This window comes from Nelumbo nucifera, chromosome 1 (assembly GCF_055504915.1).
Source record: "Nelumbo nucifera cultivar China Antique chromosome 1, China Antique-T2T, whole genome shotgun sequence".
Taxonomy (NCBI): Eukaryota; Viridiplantae; Streptophyta; class Magnoliopsida; order Proteales; family Nelumbonaceae; genus Nelumbo; species Nelumbo nucifera.
The window spans coordinates 193,095,780-193,110,865 of record NC_142649.1 but is presented as its reverse complement, the minus strand read 5'-3'; the positions used below and the strand labels follow the sequence as shown (position 1 = coordinate 193,110,865).

General features: G+C 36.6%; 1 protein-coding gene across 1 annotated transcript; it reads left to right on the top strand.

Annotated features, from left to right (window-relative positions):
• Positions 1-4,663: 4,663 nt before the first annotated feature.
• Positions 4,664-6,945, top strand: AUR3 (ataurora3). The gene is made up of 6 exons (XM_010279149.3): positions 4,664-4,982; positions 5,077-5,319; positions 5,416-5,511; positions 6,043-6,257; positions 6,344-6,416; positions 6,493-6,945. Exons 1-6 carry the CDS (start codon positions 4,824-4,826, stop codon positions 6,592-6,594), a joined length of 888 nt encoding a protein of 295 aa, XP_010277451.2. The 5' UTR covers positions 4,664-4,823; the 3' UTR covers positions 6,595-6,945.
• The last annotated feature ends 8,141 nt before the right edge of the window (positions 6,946-15,086 follow it).

The window sequence follows — 15,086 nt, the reverse complement described above, 5'->3', positions numbered from 1 at the left end:
GCTTTTAAAAATGTCTTTAGACTTTAGATACTATCTATCACGCAGAAAGACCAGAAAGTTTCATTTGAAGCTTCTTGAAATTTGGCATTTTCGGTCTTTTCAGGTCTTTTCGCACATGTATCTTCTCATCTTTCCAACTTTTGGTTATCAAGTGGAAAAAGTTGATTTTCAATCCTTCAACCTTGTCAAAGCCCAAAAGACCACGCAGGAGGACTTGCCAAACGATGCCTTTGTTAATGGGATTTTCGTTTTTATTGGCTAAAATATATATGTTCTTTTTTTCAAATTTATACGTACCCATCTTTTAGGTAGGTAAGTGCAATGTTTTCAACCTGGCATTGACCTGGCCAATTGAAATGCTCGAACCGTCACCTGGTTAAGATTTCAAGACCGATTTGAGTAAAACCCAAAGAAGGTAAAAAAACCGTTAACTTGGTCAAAACCGTCCGATTCGGATGGTTGGACCATTGGCTCATTTGACCCGATGACTAGGGTTGCATACTAACTGCATATGCAAACTTCAGGGAGGCCATAACTTTGCACTCCGATGTCAGATTGAGGTGAATATTTTTAAATTTTGGATAACTTTCAAGATTTATGTGTCCCAAGGGGCCATAGGTGCCTTCCCCTGTTATTTCTCCAAAAAAAAATCTTTTTTGGCCTAAAATTACAATTTTAATATTTTTTACAAATATAAAATTAAATATAAAATATTTCATATATTACATGTAAAACATAATTATACATTATTTATTGATAATATATATTTTTATACATATCTATACACATATTTACACGTGTATTCATATATATACATATATATTTGAATTTCCATATGGCTGACGTGGCATGGTTTGACCCATCCAACATGGCCGGTTGAATCGATGACAACAAACAAGAGGCAAAACGATTTGGCCTCTGGGTCAGTTTTTAAAACACTGAGTAAGTCAATACTTGGATGGGATAAATTGTATTTTTTAATAATGAATTTGTATGGTTAAAACAGTTATTATCTTATTTACCTAGAAAATAAAAGATATAAATAAATTACTTGGATAAGTAACTTCCTGAAAAGCACCAGGGCCGTAGAAATGAAAAATCTTATATTTTATATTATTTTGTATACATTTATATTATACATATTTTTATTTACTCCCCCAAATTAAGCTTAAGTGATTGGATGAAAAGTAGGATTAATCCGATACATGAGCATCTAGCTTAAATGGTTATTATCAAGTGAAAAATGACCCCAAAATAAAGCCATTTTTACCTACATGGCAGCTGGCCAACTTTTTAACTATTCAGGTTAAATGGGTCAAGTAATGGTGCAATAAATTGTATATATAATTATAAATAATATATATAATATTGTAGGACAAAAAACAAAATATCTATGTGGTGATCATGATATATACACTTGTATTCAAAGCATCGGGAGTATCCTATTTTTGGGGGACTGATATCCCTTTTTAAGGTATTTAAAAACTCGTTTTTTTTTAATAATTAAATAACATAAAACTAAACCTTGTTGTGAAATTAAAGAAAAAAGATGTACATAATTCAAAGTTTTGATATTCGATACACCCTTTTGGTGTATTGGGATGCATGAATGCATCAATACTTCGAACCATGAACCTGTTATATGGGATCTCAATATATGTTTTTCATGCCTTTATTATTTATGAATTATATATCTTTTTTTCTTTGCTCGAGACTTGCACCTTGTTAATATGAGACCTAACAACTTCACCTCTGCCTTTAGCCTTCTAAAACCTTGCCTATATGTTATATGTTATTTTAATATGCAATTGTTTATGTTAGCAGTCAGCCTAGTGTCCCTTGCTATGATATAGAAGGGGTAAATCTACGATGCTGGTATGTATTTTCGGTATCATTTTTAACTGACTAAGAGAATGCTAGAAAATTGAAGGAAAGTCTCACTATTTTTATCCTAGCCAAAAAAGAGAAAGTTGGTTGGGTTCATACTTTTCAACCCCCAAGCCCCAACCTTAACCCAACCCACAGTTGAACTGGATTCATACTTTTCAATCCAAACTTCAACCCAATCCAACATTTTTTTAACAAACCCAACCCTACTTTTATGGAGCTGGGTTCCGGTCATGGTTTTAAAAGGCGATTGAGGCAAGGCGAGAGACGTATGTTTCAAGGCGAGGCAGCCAAATTTTGCCTGGCCTCAGTAGTCACAGTCTCAGAGCAAGGGGCGTAAGCCTCAACTTTAGTGAGGCATAGGCCTTTGGCCTTTCGCCTCAATTTACATGAGGAGGTAGACTTAAGTTAAAGGGGTTTTGGGTGGGGAAATTGGATTTTAGTATGGACAATTTTAGAAAAATTAAAAGAAAAAGTAAAAACTCCAAAATGTAGGGTTTCCATTGACCAAAATCTCATTTATTTGTTTTCATTTTTCAATGAACTCAAGAAGACCGAACTCATTTCTCTTCTACTGTTTTCTGTTCTATATTCTACTTCTCATACCGAACTCAAGATTCAAGAAGACAAGAATATTGGACAAAATCAAATTGTGCGACTGCATACAGGTCCTCCTCCTCCTTCTTCTTCTTTTTGAATCTTGTGTACAGGTTCTCCTCCTCCTCCTTTTCACCTTTTTCTTACTATTTTGTCTCAAATTATCGGCTAGGTGGGGTGATAGATTTATAGGAGGTCGGGAGACTCAGAGGTGCTGGCATGCTACTTTCTTTTAGTTTCACTTTCGGATAGTAAGTGTTGTGATAACTGATGAGATGCATGGGTACATGTTGCCATGTTGTCACGTAATATATTGAATCTGGATTCATTTTGTCATCTTCCATGAACAACTCTTGCCACAACCATTAATGAAGTTTTATCATGACAACCATGGAAATGAGTCTAATTCATTTCAATATTTGTCTAAAACTTTTGAAATTTCAAGATTTGTCTAATTCATGTATATTTAATAAGTGCAGCCATAAATTTGTTTGAAGAAAAAAAGTAAAATTCCTACACCTAAACAATAGTTACTAGTTGGTAGTTAGTTACTAGTTAGCTTAGAGCCTTACACTTCATAGTTCATACAAGTAATCTTGATGAAAAGATTTGAACAATCAGTAATTGTTGAACCATTGATACATTAAGTGACAATTGACAAATAATTATCTAAAACTTCAATTATTTATTTATTTTTTGTGATTTTTAAGATTTTAATTTGAGGCTTATGCCTCACCTCTTTAACACCCAACCGCCTTGCCTCCGCTTTTAGCCTTTTAAAACCTTGATTCCGATTAGTTTTGAGCTAACCTATCCCAAGTTACAACCCTTTACATGACTATAGGGAACTAAGGATGCAATTTGAGTGATTAAGGTGATTTAAAAATCAATCTAGGTCTAACTCTTTGACATAGACATTGGGCCTGTGCCTGATCCATTCCGAAGTGCCAGTTCGAACTTAACCCAATACAACTTGAGAGAGTTTTTTATTTTTGATAAGTGTGCCAGATTCGAGCTTGGTTGGGCTTAGGCAGTTTGAAAGATATATTTTGAATGCATTCACCATACCTCCAGTGCCTTTCTCGGCATCAACTTATTGTTCTACATATACAAAATTGCCGACGTGTTGGGGGGGGGGGTATTGCCCTTTGACGATAGGGAGAGAGACGGTGTAATAGGTCAAGAGAGAGAAGGGAGCCACTGCCGTTGAGTTACTACAGACCCAAAAGAAATGATTCCATTTGGTTTTCTGCTTGGATTTTTGAGCACCAAACGTCCCCTTCCCCAAAACCTCAGCCAACGCCCTCAATAGATCCTCCCTATCGAAAACCCTACCTGCATTTCCAAAGAAGATGAGCCTCTTGTTCGTTCTGAACACCAAGCGTCCCCTTCCCCAAAACCTCAACGGATCCTCCAGATTGAAAACCCTACTAGCATTTCCAAAGAAGATGAGCTTCTTGTTCAAAACAATAGGTAGATTTTCGTGTGTTGTTGTTGCCACCACTGTTGTTGGAGCTACTACCTCTGGCTTGGCGGTGGCACTGCTTCATTAGGACAAGGAGCAATTGGCGAGTTGCAGAGGTAAGTGCCAAGGAATGAGTCGACAACTTTTGCGGACTCATTGGAATCGGGCCATTCAACTGATTGAACGAGACATTGAACTGATCGAGATTTGTTAGGCTCAGCTCCAATATCGGACCAATCAACTTATTGTTCAGATATAGAGTTGCTGACTCCCAAGTCCCAAGACATATATGGGCGGTGATTCTTACCCAGATTACAATATTGGATTTAAAAAAAAATTATGCACGTAGTTTTACGTGTATATGAATTTTGATGAAACATTATGGGGTGTTAATGATAGGAATAGAGTTAGTTAATTGTGGTTTAAGGTACAATAGTTAAATAATAAAGGTATAATTTATTAATTAACTAAAGAATAGGGATAATTTAAAAATTTGCCCTTTTTATTTTTTGAAATCTACCTAAAATTATATGAAAGTTACATATCATAATATCGTCCGTCCGTCCCCTATCACAAACCGCCCCGAACCCAAACCCGATCGGCGGAGTGCGTCGGAGCCCCAACGGGGACGGGTCAAATTACCATGTCCACGGATACAGTCGGTCAAAACTTGAAAGCAATATAGTTTTTGAATTTGAATCACAAGTCACAACAGACTTCCCTCGCATTCCGACGCGGCTTCTCTATCTTCTCTCATCTTCTCATCGACACAGGACGAGGCTAACAGATTCTCAGATGTAACATCGAGCGGCTTCTTATCCGCTCTCATTTCTTCGAATCCCAAACCCTAGCTCAGATCAGATCAGATATCCACATGGATTCCCAAATTCAAGAATCCAGTCGAACGAATGAACAAAATCAGCAGCGGGAACAACAACCATCCCGGAAGCAATGGTCTTTGCATGATTTCGATATCGGAAGACCTCTCGGGAAAGGGAAGTTTGGGAGAGTGTATCTTGCCAGAGAAAAGAAGGTACCCACGATTCAATTTTCCATCATTTCGATTTAGACTTCTGATTGTAACTCTTGTAATCACTATAACACCGGGGCGCTGGTTGTGTTTTCAGAGCAAATATATAGTTGCACTTAAGGTTATATTCAAGGAACAAATTGAGAAGTACAGGCTGCACCACCAGCTGAGGCGGGAGATGGAGATACAGAGTAGTCTCAGTCACCCAAATGTTCTCCGTCTCTTCGGTTGGTTTCACGATGGTGAGCGAATCTTCTTAATTCTCGAGTACGCACACAGGGGAGAGATTTATAGGTTGTTGAGGAAGTCCGGATACCTATCCGAGAAGCAAGCAGCCACTGTAAAATTCTTCCAGTTTATTTTCGATTTTATCCTTTTCTCCTTTTTCCTTTCTATGGTTCTAGGGTTTTCTTATTTTGTTTCTTCCGTAACACAGTATATTGCGAGCCTCACGCAAGCGCTAGCTTACTGCCATGACAAACATGTAATTCACAGAGACATCAAACCAGAGAACTTGTTGCTGGATTTTGAGGTACTCTACGGAGCTTTCTATTTTCTCTTTTATTTTCATTTTTTCAGTTGAAATTAAGTAGCATAGTCAGCTCAAAGAAAAAAAACACAAAATGGAAATTTACTAGATTTCCTATCATTGTTTGGCGTGGACTATAAAATAAAAGGAAAGGAAAAGAAGATCATGGTTTGTGCTGAGTTTTGTAACTATGTAAGCAGAGATTCTTAAAATTGCCGGTGTTTATTGTTTTTGGTTTCTCTAGACCGCGGATGTGTTTATTGCATCATCTTATAAATTAATTTTGTCACTCAAACTTTCTCGGGTGTGCCTTTGATTTTACCTGAAATTGTCTTTGACTTGACATGGGACTGACATGCCTGCACTATTTACTTTAGATTATTAGACATTACTTCTTATATTTGATCATTGGAATAAATTAAACTTAGCTTGCTCAACCTACAATTATCCAAATCTTTGATCATCCAAGAAGATAGGATGTATTGGACGAATGCTGTCCTGAATAAGTGTTTTAACCATATTTTATGATTGCAGGGCCGACTAAAAATTGCAGACTTTGGATGGTCTGTTCAGTCGAGAAGCAAAAGACACACTATGTGTGGAACTTTAGATTATTTAGCTCCAGAAATGGTTGAGAACAAAGCCCATGACTACGCTGTTGATAACTGGACTTTAGGTGTACTTTGTTATGAGTTCCTTTATGGGGTCCCTCCATTTGAGGCTGAGAGTCAAAAAGATACATTCAGAAGGTGAGGATGGGGTTCAAGTATCTTGTGGATTACATGGAACTTTGATGGAGCTATGTAGGTTGAACAAATTGTTGATGGGATTACAGGATAATGAAGGTTGATTTGAGCTTCCCTCCTACACCCCATGTGTCTGCAGAAGCAAAAAATCTCATCAGTCGGGTGAGTTTCCTTCTTAGTATCCTTATTTTCTTTTGATGTGGCATTTAGTATCTTGATCTTAACTAAAATTGTGCAGCTTCTAGTGAAGGACTCTTCAAAAAGGCTTTCCCTTCAGAAGATCATGGAGCATCCTTGGATTGTTAAGAATGCAAGCTCTATGGGTACTTGCAGTGAGTAGTATTACCTAGAACCCCAGTCTGAGTTGTCTGTTCCAAGGGTTAGAATGCTTAGACATGTAACTTGGCAAATAATTCCCTCATAGATACGTAAAAATCTGCATAATCTATTATAAAGGTTTTCATTTACTTTGTATTGAGTATGATCCTTCAAATCATGCTCCTTGTTTTCTTCCTCTTCTTTCTGTTATATATTTTATATGCTAAAGGCCTAGAATACAAAACTGATGTATATGTTCTACATGTTTCTTTGTCTTAGAATCAGTGTTTTGAGTATCTTTTAGTTTCCTATCTGCTAAGTTGTTCTTGTATGGAGACCAACCATGTGTTTATCTTAATCTGGGAATTTGCAAGGCTCTGAACTCTGTTTAGCTTTTGGTCTTATTTAATCCAATAATTTCTGCATAAATAACCAAATGAACACTTTTTCTGCAGATCTGTTTGTAATGGGTATGTTATTCTTATTTATAGCAGCATGTCATTGTCAATCTTTGGTTTCTTTGGGTTGGCACCAAAATGGGTACTATTGGACATTTTTTTAAAAGGTACTTGGGGTGGGGGGAGGTTAAAGGATCAAAAAGGAAGAAGAAAATATTACATCAAACAGCTAGGCTACTACATGGGATATATTCCTGGCCAAGGGCTGCTTTATCACAACTTTCAAAGTAGCCCATTGTAATCATAGGGGGAGGTCTATTTTCTTCATGGGTTTAAAGTATTGGAAAGGCAATTTTAAGAGATGTATTGCACATATTTTGTATAGGCGTAGATATGGGGAAAATATTAAGATACACATGGATATGCTAGGAAAACACAAATAAATCATATAAATACATAAATAAAACTAAATCTAAGTCTCAAATGACAATTAAATGAAGTCTATACACATGAGGTACACATAAGAAACATATATTTTAATAGTTTATGCGAAGTGTGTACTGTTGGGATATGCCAAAGAAACATTAGGAAATGGTATAAGAATTAAAATATGATCTAAATTAAGAAAATTACTAATTTAAATGAACAATTAACCATTTTTATTTTTTAATTTCCTGGTTAATATAATATTAATAAGAGAAGTTGATAAAATGGCTTAAAAAGTTAAAATTAGAGTGTATGCAATTTTGAAAAATTGCAGTATTATATCTTAATGAAAGAATCTTTCTCTTTCATGTAGTGACTTGTCATCAAGTTTTAATAGTTGCATTTATGTAAATATAACTTCTAGCACCATTAATTAATATGGAAATTTAAATTTGAAAGTAAACTATTTATAGGTTTGTAATAGTTTATTTTTAATTCATAATAGTTGAGTATTAGTTTGCAACAGTTGGTTGGTTGGTGGACTGTGGACATGCTGGAATTTTCTTGAAACCCCTTCTTAAAGATAGAATCTGTTTGATGAATGATGACTGTAGTCAAATAAGACTACAATCAGGCCTAGTTTTAGTGTTCAATTAACAAAGAAAAATTGGAAAGAAGAAGAGGATAAGTGAAGAGAGGAGAGGAGGAGAAGAAGAGATCAAAGGGGAGATTAGAAAAGAGAGGATTAATTGATCTGTCGCCCCTCTCTTACTATTTATATTAATCTTCAAATAAAGATAAAAGGGCTGAAATACCCTTACTGCTTACATGGCAAAAAATAAAAGACTATTAATTAAAGACTGACTCAAAGGCTTGACTAAAAATAACTACCAACTACCAACTACTAACTAACAACTAACAATTAACTGCTAACTAATAGTCATACAAGTACAGTAGTGGGTACCACATTAGTGTTCTTTACACTTCCCCTCAAGTTGGGAGTAGATGTTTGTCATTCCCAACTTGCATAGAGGTGATATATGGAAGACATACTTCTTGAGATTCAACCCTTTCTCTAATAAAATGTCGATCCACATCAATATGCTTAGTTCTGTCATGTTGTACCGGATTATGGGCTATATTAATAGTAGCCTGATTATCACAGTACAACATTAGAGGTTTTTCATAGGCAATACCCAATTCTTCAAACAGTGATTTTAACCATAGTATTTCAGCCACACCATTTGCCATGGACCGATATTCAGCTTTAACACTGGAACGAGAAACAACATTTTGTTTCTTACTCCAAGAAATAAGATTACCTCCTACAAAAATACAATATCCAGAGGTAGACCTTTTATCATCAACACAACTGGCCCAATCCGCATCTGTATAAACTTTTTATCTTCATGTGATTATTATCCTTAAATAGTACACTCTGCCTGAACACCTCTTCAAATATGCCAATATCCTTTGAACAACAGGTAGATGAGTAGTTCTAGGAAAATGCATATACCGACTACAACACTGACTACATAGATGATGTTTGGTCGTGTGAGACAAAGATAAAGGAGTTTTTCAACTAACCGTTGGAACATAGCTTTATCTTCAAGAGGATCTCCACCTTCTGCACTGATCCTGTGATTCTGTTCAATAGGTGTGTCAACTGGCTTAACACCCAACTTTCCTGTTTCCTCCAACAAATCAAGGACATACTTTCTTTGAGAAACAAAGATTCCATGCTTGGACTGAGCTACCTCAATACCCAAGAAATATCGTAGCTCTCCTAGATCCTTTACCTCAAGCCCTTGATGAAGAAATTGCTTAAGAAACTCAATCTCCCGGTTATCATTTCCTATCACTAAAATATCATCAACATATACAACAAGCAGAGTTAAGGAAGAATCCACTTTCTTAATAAACAGTGTGATCTGACTGAGTTTGCACATAGCCAAACTTTTCAAAAGCTTGTCTAAATCTATCAAACCAAGCACTGGGGGACTGTTTTAGTCTATACAAGGCTTTATTCAGTCGACAAACCTTCTTTCCTGTCTTTGTACTGTAAAAACTAGGAGGCAACTGCATGTACACTTATTCTTGCAAGTACCCATTGAGGAAGGCATTTTTAACATCCATTTGGAACAAGGGCCAAGAGTAATTGGCTGCAAGAGATAATAAAACTCTGATAGTGGTCATCTTTGTTACTGGTGCAAAAGTCTACAAGTAATTTATACTATAAGTCTGAGTAAATCCCTTTGCAACTAACCGGGTCTTATACCTTTCAATGAAACCATTAGCATTATGTTTCATAGTAAACACCCATCTACATTCAATTGGTTTCTTCCCTTTAGGTTGATCAACTAGTTCGTAGGTATTGTTTCTCAGAAAGGCATCCATTTCTACCTTCATTGCATCCTTCCACTCAGGAACTAATAGGACTTATTGCACTGTTCTAGGAATGGGAATATCAACAATGAATGCAAGAAAGGATTTGTAAGAGGGAGACAAATGATCATAAGACAAGAATTGTGAGATACAATGGGTTGTGGATGAGGTGCAATGACGCTTGCCTTTGGATCCGTAGAAGGAATTGGGGCTGGCTTGGATTGTTAATGACTGAAATCAACATGCCTCCACCGTCTGTGATAAACTCTCAAATCCCGACATCTCTGACAACCTTTCCCATTACATCCCTCTTCACTCAATGGAACAAGTAAAGGAACCTTTGATGTGTTAATTCCAACCTCATTACTCTCCCCCTGAGAAGAAACCCTAGGATAATAAGGTACATCCTCAAAGAAAGTGACATCCATAGATACAAATCTCTTCTCTGAAGTAGGTTCATAGCAGTAATGTCCATTTTGAGTTTGTGCATAACCAAGAAATATATTTCAAGGCTTTAGGATTAAATTTGGAACAATGAGGGCCAAGAGTTTGAACAAAGCAAGTACAACTAAAGGTTTTAAGAGGGATAGAGAACATTTCTTTATTAGGATATAAAAGGGTGAATAGAGGTTTCATGTCAAGAACCCGTGAAGGGATTTGGTTGATGAGATATATAGCTGTGAGAATAGCATCTCCCCAAAAACGCATAGGCACATTGGAGTTACACATGATACTTCTAGCCACCTCCAATATGTGCCTATTCTTTCTCTCAACCACCCTATTCTGCTGAGGGGTATGAAGGTAGGTACTTTGATGGATAATCCCATGGTCAAGGAAATATGAGGCTAGTGATGTTTGAAGTACTCTTTCGCATTATCAGATCTAAAAATTTTGATTTTTACCCCAAACTGGGTTAAAATCATCTGATGAAAGATCCATGTTAAGATAGGAAACTCATCTCGAGAATGCATCAAGTAAACCCAAGAAAAATGGGTGTTGTCATCAACAAACAGCAAGAAATATTTGTACCCCCCTATAACAGTGATGTGATAAGGTCCCCAAACATCGGTATGCACAATGTCAAAAGGAATACCACTTCTCTTATTATTCAATGAATATGTTGTTTTACAATGCTTTGCAAGCTTATAACTTTCACACTTTAAACTGAACATCTGGATAAATTCAAATAAACTAGGAACAAGCTTTTCAAAGACCTTAAAGATAAATGACCCAAATGGTTATGCCAAAGCATATTTGACCAACAAACTGAGAAACAAAAGACCCCCTAACTTCACTATATTCCCAGCGCAAACTTCCTCCAAGTAGATAGATCCCATTCGTTTAATGGCCAGTCCCAATCACTTTCCTTGTCTCCAAATCCTGAAAAACACATCGATCAGGAAAAAATGTTTCTGAGCAATTCTGGTTTTTAGTAATACCACTAATTGAAAGCAAATTAGTGCTAAGTTTAGGAACATGCAAAACAGAAGACAAGGAAATTGCACTAGACAACTTGATGTCTCCCTTGCTAGAGGTGGGAACAAGTGAACCATCAACATAGACACCTTGTCTCTGCCAGAGGATAAGTGATAGGTAGTAAACAGTGAGGGCAAGCCAGTCATATGATCAAATGCACCTGAGTCTATCACCCAATAATGTTTAGTGTTACCTGGAGCTGAAGCATGATAAATTGAGCCTCGTGTACTTGAATGAGCAAAAGCTGAGGTGGGAGGAGCTGATGTTGTAACTAATGGCTGAGGTGATGATGCTAAATTACCAACTTTATTTTCCAACTGGGTCAAAGCAGCTCAAACAACAACTAGAGTGTCTAGTGGTACTGCTTTTGTGCCTGAAGAGGTTGCACAGTCAGTAGTAACAACCATATTAGCATTCCCCTTTTTATTTCTGAGTTTTGTTGAAACTAAATGAGGACGTAACTTCCAAAAGGTTTCTTTGGTATGCTTAGGTTTCTTGCAATGTTCACATATTAGGTCCCTCTTGTCTTCCTTCTTCATATCTCTCTCCTTATCCCCCCAAACGTGGGTTTAGTTGCTGCCAAGGCTGATTCAAGAGGCGGATGTTGCAACATAACCTTCCTTCTACTCTCTTCACTGTGCACTAGAGAGTAAGCTTGTGATAAGGTCACACTATCTCTTGTTAGAAGTTGTTTCAAAATGTCATACTTAGAATTCAGACCAACTAGGAATTCAAACACCTTATTGATTTCAACCTGCTTTCTATAAGCTTGTGCATCCTTCTGACTTTCCCACTCAATTGTTTCTAAGTAATCAATTTCATGCCACAAGGATTTCAAGGTTGAAAAATAAACCAAGACTGGTTTGGCATATATTTGAAAAATAAGCCCTAGTAACATTGAGGGGTTGGGAATAGGTATCTTTCATGATATCCCAAATTTCCTTAGCTGTTTTTGCCCATAAATAGTTTTGGCTGATATGTGGTTGCATAAAGTTGCACAGCCATGTCATAACCAAATAGTTCTCCTGAACCCATTTGTCATATATTTGGTCCTCCTTGGCTGGTTCCCTCACATCACCCAACAAATAACTTAGCTTTCCTCTAACCCCAATAGTCATCATGGCTGATTGGGCCCACTCCAAGTGGTTTGATCCATCAAACTTGACAATGGTAATCTAAAAATTATTCTCAGGTATGCTACCAACACCACCAATCCCCAAAAAACTTTTCCCTTGGCTCTTAAACTCCATTCTTTGTCAAGGAAAGGGTCAAAGAATACCTCTTTTATCACTGAGACTAAGTAATTACACCCAGAAGTTGCTAACAGCTGAACCTAAGGTAAAAAAAAAACCTCTTTTATTACTAAGATTGGGTAACCTCACCCAGAATTTGCTAACAGGCGAACCTACTTTACCCTTCTAGGTCGGCAATCCACCCAAAAAAAAACAGCTCTGATAATCTTCCAGAGAACTAAAAACACCTTAGTGTGCAAGGTTGAAACTGAACTATTTGCTGCCCTAGAATTGGCGACAGTCAAGAAATTAGAGTCTTAAACCTAGAACTAGTCGGTCAAGAAACAAGCAAAGAACTAGATCAATAACCGGAAAAAATCTCTCAGCCGCACCTCTTAAATTAACCAGAAAAAATGATCTTTTAATAGATCAATCTCAAAAACCCAACTTACTTCAGTGAAACACTGGCCTCCACCTTCAAAATCAAGTCTGAACCCTAATCTCGAAAGTTCTTCCTATTGTCTAACTCTTCCTGATTGCTGGTCATCGTCCAATGCTAGCCACACACTGCCAACAATCTCCAAGACTCAATCGATGGTCTTGCTTTGCTGAAAGCTTCCAATCCTAGGAAGTTCTTATGTAGTCGGCCATATTAGACTACCACAAGAACTCGTAGGTTGGCTCTGATACCATGTAGTCGAATAAGACTACAATCAGGCCTAGTTTTAGTGTTCAATTAACAAAGAAAAATTGGAAAGAAGAAGAGGATAAGAGAAGAGAGGAGAGGAGAAGAAGAGATGGAAGGGGAGATTAGAAAAGAGAGGATTAATTGATCCGCCACTCCTCTCTTACTATTTATATTAATCTTCAAATAAAGATAAAAGGGCTGAAATACCCTTACTGCTTACATGGCAAAAAAAAATAAAAGACTAATAATTAAAGACTGACTCAAAGACTTGACTAAAAATAGCTACCAACTAATAACTAATTGCTGACTAATAGTCATACGAGTACCGTAGTGGGGACCACATCAGTGTTCTCTACAATGACTTAAACATCTTTAATATTACTAATGAGGCATCAGGCATGTATCATGCCTCTGGTAGAAGTGAGGTAAAATATCATTTAACAATTGATTTATAGTTTTACGTAATTATGAGATATAAAAAGTGAAATAAACAATGATATATATCTAACACTTATATTAAAATAAACAAAAAAATCGAAAGAAAAAAATCCTTAATAACTTACCTTAAATTTTACATTTGAGGTATCCAATTTTACTATACAGCCAGAATAAAAGATAAGTGTAAAACATGTGTGAGAAGTTCAAACCCGAACAACTTGCTGTAGCCTGATCAAACCCACACATTGGTAGGTCAAAATCTAAATATTATACTGGGTTGCCTTGTAGTTGCAGAGATCTAAAAATTGATCATCATTATGTTTTATTATTGCCCTTTTTTATAAATAACTTAAATTTTATTAAAACTTTGAGGTAAGAAGCTTTACAGGCATCCCTTATAGAGGCATGAGATGCTACCTCTCTATAAAACAACAAAAACAAGCTCATCCCCTACTTAGCTAAATAAAGCATCCACCATCTCATTTGCTAATCTCCTCACCCATTGTATCCTCAAGTTCATATTTCTGAATTTCTGATAAGCCATTTGAACTTTTTCATTTCACTCCTATAGCACCAAATTACAGATTCTGGATCCTTTAACCATCCCACCACCACTTTTGAATCCCCTTCAATCACTATATTTGCTATGGTGCTATCTTTAGCTCACTAGTGATCTGCACTCCTTGTATTGCATCAAGCAATTCTGCTTTAAGAGAGTCACCCATACCCACAGGGCCAGAAAACAACGTTATAAGTTTACCTTCTACATCTCTCAATACTTCTCCCATTCCAAAAGGGCTTGGATTACCTCAACTGCTTCCATCAAAGTTCAGTTTTACAAAACCTTCAGTTGGAGGCAATCAATGAACCTCCACTCTTTCCTTTCTAGAATAACTCTTGGCAACTATTTTCCAATTTCTCCATACATAATCAAATGAAAATTGGGAGAGCAGCTCCAAAGTCTTGATCCAATGGAGTGCCCTAACCATCACACAAAGGACCAAATAGCATATAACCAATTAGTAGAGAGGCAAGAATTAGGTCTTCTCTTCTGTAGCAAGTCGAAAGTATTATTACTGTCCATTTGATGTAACATTAATTTTTCCTCATTCTCTCGCTCATGCTCATATATGTTTCCTCATCCTTTTTTAATAAAACCTTCATTATAAGATAGGACTTACACAGTCTACGTCAACTACGTCACAGAATCACACATTCGAGGATTATCCATCCAAAAACCTTCATGGGCTGCTTGATTACCTAATCTAGAGACATTGCATGTTAACCACTGAAGATTTTTAACAGTCCAAATAAAGATTGTTCCATGGTAAAGTCACTGCTTTGCCAGACAAATTAATACATAGAAGGGAGGCAAGCTCAAGTTCAGCAATAACATTTAGCCAACCCTTCTAGTAAAAGAATGTCCGGATGGAATAGTTTTCAGCTTAGCTTCAATGGCTCCATGGATGAT